At 48.5% G+C, this 12069-nt stretch overlaps 1 protein-coding gene across 2 annotated transcripts; it reads left to right on the top strand.

Annotated features, from left to right (window-relative positions):
- Positions 1-652: 652 nt before the first annotated feature.
- LRRTM4 (leucine rich repeat transmembrane neuronal 4) lies at positions 653-5070 on the top strand. 2 transcript variants are annotated; one of them, XM_027715892.2, is made up of 3 exons: positions 653-907; positions 1154-1369; positions 3457-5068. In XM_027715892.2, exons 2-3 carry the CDS (start codon positions 1366-1368, stop codon positions 5010-5012), a joined length of 1560 nt encoding a protein of 519 aa, XP_027571693.1. In that variant the 5' UTR covers positions 653-907; positions 1154-1365; the 3' UTR covers positions 5013-5068. The 2 variants fall into 2 exon arrangements, with proteins under 2 accessions (XP_027571693.1, XP_027571692.1); XM_027715891.2 differs by lacking the exon at positions 653-907 and having other exon boundaries at positions 1206-1369; positions 3457-5070.
- The last annotated feature ends 6999 nt before the right edge of the window (positions 5071-12069 follow it).

Genomic DNA, 12069 nt, shown 5'->3' with positions numbered 1-12069 from the left:
GCCGGGGGAGAGGAGCTCAGGAGCTCAAAGGTGTCACTAATTCCACAGCTTCAGTTCTGCCTTGTTTATAAAACTCAGTATTTTTCTGACTAAAAGGAAAAAAAGGAATTAACTCTCTCCCAGCCAAAGCAGGACACGGAGTGTTGACACTGGGAGCTGCCACCTGCAGTTAAATGCCTCTTGTGTGGCTGATCAGTCTGATCACAGCTCCTGCCCCTCCACCCTTTACCATGACTCTCAATTTTTGTCTGCCAACATCCTTTTTCCTGTTCACCCCCTGGGAATACAGAAAAAAACCCCAAACACACACCAAAAACCACCCAACAAAACAAACAAGAAAACCCACCCCAATTTAGAATTTGCCCCAGCAAAATATACAGGTCAGGTGGATCAGAAAAAGCTCAGGTTGGCAAATCCCCAGGGAGCAGGTGTTTGTTCAGTGTTTCTGCCAGAAAATCCACACTCTCAACATTTGGTAACCCAGGGAAGGCGGAGGGGTCTGGAAAAGGGATGCTGGTGGGCAAGGCAATACTGTGTCTTTAATTTTCTTTTCTGAGGGAAGAAAGTCTGCAGAGCCATGACAGGCTCACTTGTTCAGCCTTTAATGTGCGATCTGTTTTCTCCAGTGGAGGGCACTCAGTGTATCACAAACTAGAACATCAGCACCAACAAGCTCCGGAGCATCATCGCTCTCTGGAAAGCCTTCGGAATTAGACAAGAGCTGCCTCTCAGCACAGCTACAAAACACTTTCGACCTGCCCAGCCGAATGGATAAAGCGAGCCTGCATAGCTTTTAAAGCGGGCTCTGGCACGGCGCGGGAGGCCCGCGGGCTCCGGGGGCCGGGAAGCTGGAGGATGGATGGCCGTGTCTGGGAATGGCAAAAGGCAGCAGAATGAGGCATTCGAGGTACCGGCAAAGGTTTTGTCATTCCTCCCAGAGAAGTTGCTTTGCCTTCCTCGTCTGCTCCGGCTTCTCCTTGCAGATTGCCACTTAACGCCGGCTCTCTGATGACTTACACAATGGCTCTCAGAGCTTAGAGTCCCTCCCTACCCCCCCACACTCCCCCCAGCCTTCGTCCTGTCTTCCCCACCCCCAACCCCTTCCCTATCCTTTCCCTTCCTCATCCCCAAAATTCTCGCTTGTCCTCTCTAGGGAACTTTGTGGGGGGTTTGTGGCATGCACGCTGGATGCTGGTGATGTGAGTGGCAGCCGGGCTGTGCCATGAAGATTCTGATGGTTTAAAGAAAAGAAACCAGTTTGAAAAAGAGAGAGAGAGAGAGAGGCGAAGGGGAAGCGAAAAAAAGGGAGAGAGAGAAGAAAACAGCTGGAGGAAGGAAAAAGAGGACGTTATTGATGACAAAAGGATGGGTAAGTGAACTTTTCCTGTTTGTTTGCTGGCACAGCTGCACTGGGGGGATATTTTTCAGCGGGATTATTTGCCGTTGGAGAGGGGGGCACAGGCTGAACAGCAGCAGTGGATTCCTGTGCCAGGTGACTCACTGCACTTGCTATTGTATTTTTAGATCGTGTATCCCCCCCCTCCACACACACACACACACACACACACACACAAACACACACACCCCTTTCCTCCTGCAGAGGTTTTCCACGTCGTTAACCTGTGAATTGATGCCCCGAGCGAAGGGCTGGACAGAGCGAATTCCCTGTGCCGCCCGCCCCCGCACCTGCCAGGCACAGAGCAGTGCATGGATGCAGGAGGCACCTCTCCTCTCCCCACATTCCTCCTGCCCGCACATCCCCAGCCCCTGAGCCTGGAGCGGCATCCTTCGGGCTGTCAGGAGGGGCTGTTAACACTTTGCGGGATGTGGGAAGCAGAGGGGAGGAGGGAGGGGGGTTTCTTGTCTAGGTGTTTTTGAAAAGGCTTGTTTGGGCTCTGAAAAGATGCCCCTGGTACCTCTGCTACATTTCCAGCAGTCATTTGCCAGTCTGATTTTTTTCAAGTGTGACAGGTTTGTTCCCCTCCTTCCTTCCCTCCCCAGCCCCCAAGTCTGTAACAGGCAGAACATATTTCTAGCTGGCTGCTGCTGGCACACAGGCAGGAGCAAATAACACGATTTAAATTAAAAATCTAACCACTGAAGGCAGGGACACACAGGCAGGGGCATTTTAGATTAGGAATTTTTTTGCAGATTGCCCCTTGGTTTAAAACTGGATCAAAGAACTGCAGCACGGGGTTGGTTTTGTGCGTGTGACAAATAATAAAGTGATTATTTATCAAGGAGATACCAGCCCTTGAAACATTTCCTGTTGGAAAATGCGTTTTCATCCTTAGCAAAGATGCAACTCTGGGCAGAGGCAGCAGCCCTAAAATTATTCCAGGCATGTGGGTGTATGTTGGGGTTTCTGACACCCCCCACACCCTCGCTCATAATTATTTGAAATTATATATATTGAATTATTATATATGTCCTCACATCCAGCATTGTTCCTGCATGACAAACCTGACACCTCAAAGGCAAACCCTTCAAATCATCAGAGCTGGGGGAGAGAGAGAGGGGGAAGTTGAAATAAGAAATATCCCCCTTTAAACTTTCTGGGGTTTGCTGCTGGATGTGAGTGTTGGTGTGGATGTTTTCATCCAGTATCCAATGTATATACATATAAATGGATAAATGCTTAGGCATTCCCAGCTCCATATGGAGAACTTTAAATGAATATGTGCTAAGGCAGTGATTCATGTGAAAGAAATATGTCTCCTACCATTCTCTTGGTGTTGGGGTCCCATGCCAGCATTACCTGAGATACCTCTCTATGTGGCTGAAGTTTCTTTTGCTGCATCTGTTTGTGTGTTTTAGGTCAATAAAAATCGTGAGTAAACCCACTTAAACCTCCTGTTAAAACCAAATCACTCGGTGCAAAAAGTAAAGCCTTTATTAATGTCTCATTTTACAATAAATACACGATATGGATCAAACTTTATGATGAGTAGATTTCTCGTTTTCTGCAGTAATTTTTTTAGGAGGATTTGGACTTGCACTTGCTTTTCTTGAGGAACACGTTTAGCAGCACGTAATAGCAGGAGCTTTGGCTCATTTCCTCTCCAGCTCTGTGGAACGTTCAGCACAGTGACTTGACAAATATGTTTATTGTTAAAACCTCGGCGTTTGGTTATAAGGACATCCCAGCTCCACTGGGAGCTGGTGGACAGGGGCAAAGCCAGGAGGGAACAGGATTTTGGCGGTTCTGAGGGATCCTAAGTCACACAAAAGGAGTAGCGCTGGTGAGAGATGGCGAGGCACGACCTCAAAGGACGGGAATTTGCACCACAAAAGCCCCAGACAGGAGGCAAACAGGTTGTTTCCCAAATCCCACCCCCCCCCCCACCCCGCTCCACTCAGGCTTCATCCAAAGCCCCGGGGTGACATGAGTAATCTGCCGGCAATTTATCTTAATAGGCTCCCAACGCCCGTTTGTTTTTCTCTTTAATATTGCAGGTTTCCATTTAATTAAGCAGCTGAGAGGCACGAGCGCGCTCCTGGTGCTGCTGCTTCCCCTGGTGCTGCTCGCCGTGCTCGCGGGGGCTCAGCGAGCCTGCCCCAAGAACTGCCGATGCGACGGCAAGATCGTGTACTGCGAGTCCCACGCCTTCCGAGACATCCCCCACAACATCTCCGGGGGCTCCCAGGGCTTATCCCTGCGCTACAACAGCATCCAGAAGCTCAAATCCCATCAGTTTGCGGGCCTCAATCAGCTCATATGGCTTTATCTTGACCATAATTACATCAGCTCCGTGGACGAGGACGCGTTCCAGGGGATCCGCCGGCTGAAGGAATTAATCCTGAGCTCCAACAAAATCACCCTCCTGCACAACAAGACCTTCCACCCCGTGCCCAACCTGCGCAACCTGGACCTGTCTTACAACAAGCTGCAGGTGCTGCAGGCCGAGCAGTTCAAGGGCCTGCGGAAGCTCCTGATCCTGCACCTGAGGTCCAACTCGCTGAAGACGGTGCCCATCCGGGTGTTCCAGGACTGCCGGAACCTCGACTTCCTGGATTTGGGCTACAACCGCCTGCGGAGCTTGTCCCGGAACGCCTTCGCCGGCCTGCTGAAGCTGACGGAGCTCCACTTGGAGCACAACCAGTTTTCTAAGATCAATTTTGCCCACTTCCCACGCCTCTTCAACCTGCGCTCCATTTACTTGCAGTGGAATAGGATCCGCTCCATCAGCCAGGGGTTGACATGGACTTGGAGTTCCTTGCACAACTTGGATTTATCGGGAAATGACATCGCGGGGGTAGAGCCTGGGACCTTCCAGTGCCTCCCCAACCTGCAGAAGCTGAACCTGGATTCCAACAAACTCACCAACATCTCCCAGGAGACCATCAACACGTGGATCTCGCTCATCTCCATCACTCTGTCCGGAAATATGTGGGAATGTACTCGGAGCATTTGCCCTCTTTTTAATTGGCTTAAGAATTTCAAGGGGAATAAGGAGAGCACCATGATCTGTGCAGGCCCCAAGCACATCCAGGGCGAGAAGGTGAGCGACGCCGTGGAGACCTACGACATCTGCGCCGAGGTCCAGGTGGTGGCCACTGAGAGGTCCTACCAGGTGCCCAAAACCCCCCCGAGACCCGTGTTCATCCCCAAACCCACCGTCTCCAAACTGGAAAGCCATCAGCCGAGCTCCGCGACGCCGAGCCCTTCCGCCGACATCCCGACCCCGGGCGTGGAGCCGGAGTACGAGCACGTGTCCTTCCACAAGATCATCGCGGGGAGCGTGGCCCTCTTCCTCTCCGTGGCCATGATCCTGCTGGTGATCTACGTGTCCTGGAAGCGTTACCCCGCCAGCATGAAGCAGCTCCAGCAGCACACGCTCATGAAGAGGCGCAGGAAAAAGGCCAGGGAGTCTGAGAGGCAAATGAACTCCCCTTTGCAGGAGTATTACGTGGACTACAAGCCAACAAACTCTGAGACCATGGATGTATCGGTTAATGGATCTGGGCCCTGCACTTATACCATCTCTGGCTCCAGGGAATGCGAGGTATGAACCATGATCCTCCTAAAACCATTTCAGCTGCTGGGAAGGAGAGGTAAATGTTTGACACTCTTGAGGTATCTCTAAATGCTAGAAAGATTAATGAGATTTTGGTTTATTTTTTTTTGGGGGGGGGGTGGTGGTGGCTCTGTGGAAGGTTCTCTCGTCCAATATCAACAGTCAAGGAAGGGATGGTGATTGTTTTGAATAACTAAGACTTATTAAAATATGGATTAAGCTGAAGTCAACAACTGTAGTAAAGACATCTGGAGTGTTATTCTCCTCCTGTTTGCACCCATTTTATGAGCTGTGGCTACAAGAGAATCCTATTTTTAATGTATTGGTAGATACAGAGGCGTGAAAGAACCTCTTCTGCTTTAAAAATAAATATGGAAACCTCTTTACTCAGCCCCCACATGAAATCTTGAGGGGTTTATGGCCTATTTAAGGATAATGGCAAAGATTTTCTGCATGTTTGGTCTGGTTCAGGAGCAAACCAGAGAGCAACAGGACTGCAGCACAGTCTTGGAGTTTAGGCACTTGTTTTCCTGGAGCAGCAGGAACAACAGAGGCTCCTTTGAACCCGAGCCTTGGTCCAACAGCACATTTGCAAACGCCTGGGTTGGGAGATGGGTATTCTTGAGGTTTTTAATTTCATTTCAGTGATCACTGGAAGTTAGACAGAGCTGATTTTCACATGCTTAAGGCCGTGTTAGGATTTGACTCAGCAACATTGGAAACACAAACAGGAAAAGCTCCCAGAGCATCTTTTCTGTTGCTCAGCTTTGAAAGGAAGCACCAAATTGTTTCCTTGCCTTCCTGTCAATGACTCCACCACCGTGTATGCAAGGGATGGGTTTGCTTTGAATGCTGATGCTTATTTATAGCTGGTAAAGGAGGATTTGCACAATTCCATTGCAGCACTTGTTACTTAATCCTGCCCGTGACGTGGCTTTAGGGCACCGTGGGGGATTTTTCTCCCCTGGTTGTGGATGTCCTACCTGAGAGTGTTGGGGTTTATCCCAGTTCTTTTGTGCAGATTGGGATTGACTGTGGAAATTCCGAGCCCTGACTTTGGCATGAGAGCATGTTAAAGATGAGCAGTGTGGAACAGGCTGCAGTTCTGGGATCCGGATTTGTTAAAAACGATGTTTTCACTTCCTGACAAAGGGGCGTCTTTGAGATGTTTCATATTTGGCACCTGAAAACCCCAGATGATTTTAGACCATGAGGTCAAGGAGAAGGAAGAAAAATGCCTGTTTTGGGGTTGCTTTCTTTGGAGCAGAGTTGTCTTCAAAATAGGAAACCACCTGCCATATCCCTGTCATTGCTCCAGTGCCATGGGAATGAAGGTGTGGGGGTTTTATTCCCTGTTACCAGCACAAGTAGAAAGTGATGGTGAAGTTATTTTGAATTTTCCCTGGCTGTCACAAGGAGCTCTAATTTGACCTGAAAGACTGTTTCCCCTTCATGCTCAAGTTTATCACCACTGAAGTTTCATCAGCTTGTTGTTTAATTTGCACCACGATGGTGAGAGAACGAATTTCCATGTTATAGTTGAACATCCAGCTAATGAAACCATCACCTCTAATGTTATTTGGACCTCAGAAGATGTAGGGGTGATGTCATGTCATTTGGGAGACTGAAATTTGGGTAATCTGGATTATGTCAGATAATTCCAAGGTCGAAGAGCCCCACCAGGTGTAGGACAGAAGATCAGGGTGGTGTAATTCCTCCGTGGTGTTGTGGGTTGTTACACACAGCATTAAACACAAGGGCACCCCAGTTCACCCCGTTTCCAGGTGCTCTGGCAGCACCACAACAGTTTTATTCAGGTTAAATTAAGGTGATGCAGAACTTTGCAGGACTCAGGGTGTTTATGGTGTTGCTTCTGGTGTAAATCAGACTGTCCAGTGGCTCTTAGCACACTAAGAGAGACTCATAAATAATAGACAATAATAAAGACTTCAGGAGATGGAAACCAGATCATTGAAGGCACGTGTAGCAACCCAAAGCCCTCAGTGAAATCCTGTCTTCAGCTTGGATTTGACATTCTTCGTCTCCATAGCTACAAGGTTCCACTTGTAAAAGGAGAGACAGGCACTGTACAGCACTTAAAAATGGGGAAAAAAATTCCTTGTAGATTCTTCAGCAGTGGATAGGGTTTGTGTTTGGGGAAAAAACAGAAAATGGAGCATCTCTTTATTTCCTAATTTGCCCAAATGTACATACCTGTGGGGAACTGCCATTTTGTGCAAGTGAGGTGCAGCTCAGGCCCATCCTCCCATGGGGCCAAACTGCTCATTCCTGAGGTTTCTCCCAAAAAAGAACCACTTGGATGGGAGAGGAGAGCCTGGCTACCAGAGTGAAGGCAGGCAGGCTCTGGAATCCGTTGCTTAGGACTCCGTGGAGTTTCCTTTCTTCAGGAATCATGTTCAGATGATTGTCTCCTTCCACGTATCCACCTCCCCCAGCCTGAAAGCAGCTGAGGTGTCCAACAACTGTGTGTCCTCAGGAAAGGGATAATGGTTCCACTGGAGCTGGGAAAGGGCAGGGAAGCCTGAGCAGATGCTGCTGTTGGGAGTGGGGTGCTAATGGATGTTTTGAGGTCTGGGGAGCAGACCTGCTCCCTCCACAGGGATCATTTGAGGTTTGGGGGTATCCAGCTCAGTTCATCCATAAACCACCTGTTTTCCAGGACAGAACTGGCATTGGAACAACGTGCTGAGCTATTTCCACAGGTTCTGTTCTTCACAGCAGCAGCGATGGTTTTCTTTTAAGTTTAGTGAGATTTTGAGTTTAAAACAAAGGTAGACAGAGGTGCCCTGGAAAAGGGGAGGTGCAGGTACACTTTGTGTGGCTGCTTTTTCCAGTCCCTGCTTTAGGAATTATTTCTTGTGCTGCAGAGATAGAGGCAAAGCCAGGCTGGCTGGAAATGGGAGAGACTCTTGGCATCAGTGGGATTATAATCACTGACACCTGGCCTATGCTATTCTATTTAGTCTATTGGCAAGGGCTGCTAAAATAACTGGATGCTCATGATCTTGGCTCTCCCAGCCAGTTCCCAGACTGCTGCCATCTCATTCTGGTATTTGCTTTGTGCATGTGCATCTCATTCCCTCTCTGTTTCATATTTATTTGTACATTTGCTGAAGATCTGGGGGCCATAAAAAGCAATTTCAGACCCCGAGCTGTGTTTCCTCCATCTCACACACAGAATAGCTGTGTTTGGCTCACTGGGAAGGGGAGTGGGGAGAGGGAACATTGCTACAGGAATGTTTCTGTCTCCTGGAAGGTCATTCCTCTCCCCTTCCCCGGGCTGGCAGGGACAAAACAAACAACAGGCAAGCAGGTGAACAGCTTGTCTGTGTGAGCTGAGGCCGTTTGAGAGGTGATGGACACACACCCCGGGAGGTCAGTTTTACACTTCCCAGTGTCTGCCCACAGCCCGTGGATGAGCAGGGACAGCTCCACTGTGTTTTCCAGGGGAGTGTGAACCAGGGTGGTTGGCACTTGTATTCGCTGGTGCTAAACCAGTCACACAAAATCATGTTCATCTGGAATTCTGCTTCCTGCCTTCTTGCCACTGGGGAGAAAGGACAAATAGGTTGAGAAAGGAGTGCAGTGCATGCGGGCTTGGTGGGCTGCTGACCTCCTCCTTCCGAGCTTAACTGGAAAGGAAATGTTAACATGCTGTTGTTGTTTATTATTTATTTATTAAACACCATTTCTCTGTTGCTTTGGACAAGATGTAAAAAGGAAAAAAGCAGAACAGTCTTCATCTTCAGGGTGTGTTTGGTGCCAGGTGCCAGTTCTGTAACTCATCACGGGGGTGCCCAGGGGCTTGTCCTGAGCTCATGGGGTGCTGTGACCTCTGGGGAGAAATCACTCAATGACTGGCTGAACATTTCACTATTTTCTCTTAAGAGCAGTGGTTGTATTTCCTTTGCTCGTCAGCCTGAGGTTTTTGGAAGGAATGCTGAGCAAGGACTTCATGGCAGAGGTGTGAGCTCATCATAGGTGGGGGAACGGGAAAGGAAGGTGATTCCACAGGTGGGGCATTGCAAAGACAAGAATATGGGAGGTGAGGAGTGAGGAGAATGGGGAGCAGGAGCTCTCCATTAGCCTGCTGTCATCATTTTAGGGCCAAAGCAGTGTGGGTTTTTCTCCAGTGACTGTTTTGAAACACAGCAGGGCAGGCACTGTAATTTAGTTTCCTACATGTTCTATGCTCTGGCTCCTCCTCTGCTCCTCTTCCTCCACTTCTCTGTGATTATGGGCCTTAAATCCTTGTTGAGCTGTAAACTGAAGGGTGAATCAGCCTAATGAAGCTGTGTCAGAAGCTCTGGGTTTGTGTGGGGAGAGTGAGCACAGGAGAAGCTGCTGGTGCTGCTGCTCCGAGAGGAGCCTGGGAGGGACACGTTGGAAGGGGCTCAGAGGGGGGAGGAGAAGGGACATTTTAGAAATCAGAATCATAGAATGGTTTGACTTGGAAGGAACCTTTAAGATCACCCAGTTCCAACCCCTGCTATGGGCAGGGACACCTTCCACTAGCCCAGGTTGCTCCAAGCCCTGTCCAACCTGGCCTTGGGCACTTCCAGGGATGGGGCAGTTTTTACCCTTCAGAGCCTTTCTTAGCATTTCACGCTTGGTATTGCAAGGATAACATCAGCACAAGGAAAGCTGTGCTCTAGAAGCACTGGGGATGTAGTAATAAATGCAGAGGGGCAAATTTTCCTGGGCTCAGCACTTGTGAAGTGCGAGATTTCCCAAAGATGTTCCCAAAATGACCGGCCGTGTTTCCGGCAGAGCTCAGCCAGCTGTGCCTCAGCAGCAATTGAGCCACGGGCTGTAAATTTGGAAAGGAAGCAGCAGGAGGATGTGGAACACTTCTGAAACTCTTACTCAGTCCTTACCCTGGTGCCTGGGGAGAGAAGAGCTCCTCTGGAATTTGGGCTTGTGACACAAGTGCTGCTGAGACCTCGGGAGTTGATTGCTCTGGGATGGCGACAAAGGAAGGGGCTGAACCCACATCTCCCAAATTTTTGCCGAGCTCGGGAGATTTCCTGACCAGACTCCAGGCATTGCATTTGCTCCACTAGGTCTCATCCAGAAGCCAGTAGTTAATTAACAGAACTATGGAATTACACTGTGGATTTGTAGTCTTAGACACAATGTGCAGCTGGGATCCTCCTCCCTGCCTTCCCTTCACCTCTTTTCCTTCTTCCCCAAACTTTGCCACTTTCTGGAAACCTCAGTGAGTTGTGTACGGGGAGAGCTGCCCAAATGGAGAGGATGCTGCACTGGAAAGCTTTGTACAAGAGAGGAAAATACTTGTATTCCCATTACAATCATTGCTTGAGCCTTTTGAGGGATTCCTGCTTTGCTGGAATTGTGGCAGATGCCCTTTGCCCTCTCCATCTCCCTTTGCCTTTCTCTCACCCCTTCTGCCTCTGTTAAACTCTGTGATGCACTGCCAGTATTTTAAGGAGGAGAAAAAAATCAATTTTAGTCCATTATGTGGCTCATGCCGGAGGGGAGAACACTCAGAAACAGGGAAGGAATCTGTTGAACCTGTTCATTTGTGGTTTCTCTTTTAAACACACACAAACAATAAAACACACACTAAGAGGGACAAACAACCTTATTAGTGAGTGTCCTGCTGCTGGGAATGTTCCCGAGACTTTCCCTGGAATAAGAGAGCATTGAAAATACATTTAGGTCCCAACTGTTCCATGGATGGTCCTGTTGCCACTGGAGACCTCACTCTTTCCTGGCAGGAGCTGCCTGGCACAGGGAATTGTGCAGCCTCTGCCCTGCTCCCTGTGCTGTAAACATTTGGACATGAAATATTCCAGTGTGATTTGTGTTTATAGCACCAGCAGCACCCCAGGGTTTGGTCATTTCCAGCCAGGTATTCCAGCCCTGAACACAGATGGGCTGCAGCAGGAAACATTTTGGACACTAATCAGCTTTTCTCACATCTGCCTCTTGTGCAGCCAAAGCAGCTCAGATTGCCTGTAGATCTTCCCACCTCCACAGAAGAGAGGAGTGGATCCATTCTGAGGGGTTTCCAGGGAGCTGTCAGCTCTGTCCAAGCTGCAGAATTCCTCTTGGTTAGAAGCTGGTGAGGGGATGGCACGAGAGCGGGTTGGGAATGTTGGCTTTTTGGATTTGTTTGGGCTTTGCCTTTTTAATATCCAAGCAAATAGAAAGCCCTTCCTGGCAGATGGATCAGTCCTGGTGTTGCAATCCAATGGGAATTGTTCCACCTGCAAAAGGGGGAAGGTAAGGAAGGCCAAAAAATGCTGGTCATCTCCAGTCTCACCATCTGGGGTACGTTCAGCTACAGCAAAACTCCCCCTTTGTTAATTAGTTCAAGTATAGATTTATTTTGGGGGTTTTTTTAGGTACTTTTGAATATAATTGGCCAGAAGAGGAGCAGTTCCTGGATGCTGGAAAGCCAGAGTCTCTCCTAAAAGCTCTCTGCTCCAGAGCTGTGTCTCCAACTTCCTGCAACAAAGGCTTTGTGAAGATGCTTGAGCTTCTCCTCTTGGTTTCCTCTCCTTTGTGTGACAAAACCCCAATGTATGTTACATTACAATATTAAATATTAAATTATAAAATTAAAATTTACACTATAATATTAAAACTAATGTATTTTTTACATTATACTTGGAGTTCTCAAAACTCACGAGATAAGTAGCATTCTCCTCATTTTCAGTCCTTGCATCCCAGAGATCGTGATCTGACACAGCAGCTCTTTGCTCTGAAGGTTCCTTTTTTTTTTCCCCCCTGTTCTTTCACCATCACCACATTATTCACTTTCCTCTGACATACACAACAACAAAAAGAGAAATAATATTTCTGGGTTTAGCCTCCGGGGAAAACTCATGATCAAAGGTGACCTTTGGTGTTCTGTGCCTGTCCAGGAGTGTGTTTTGTTCATGGGAAGACCCAAGTGGGGAACACTGACCTTAATCTCGACTTTGAGCCCGAATTTTGCAAGTTCTTTCGTCACACAAAAGCACTCAATAGTTTTCTGCCTGAACATTTCAACTGCGCTGCA

This window comes from Pipra filicauda, unplaced genomic scaffold, assembly GCF_003945595.2.
Source record: "Pipra filicauda isolate LSUMZ 115617 unplaced genomic scaffold, ASM394559v2 scaffold563_size460847_pilon, whole genome shotgun sequence".
In the NCBI taxonomy this organism is placed as follows: Eukaryota; Metazoa; Chordata; class Aves; order Passeriformes; family Pipridae; genus Pipra; species Pipra filicauda.
This window is presented reverse-complemented; position numbering and strand designations above follow the sequence as displayed.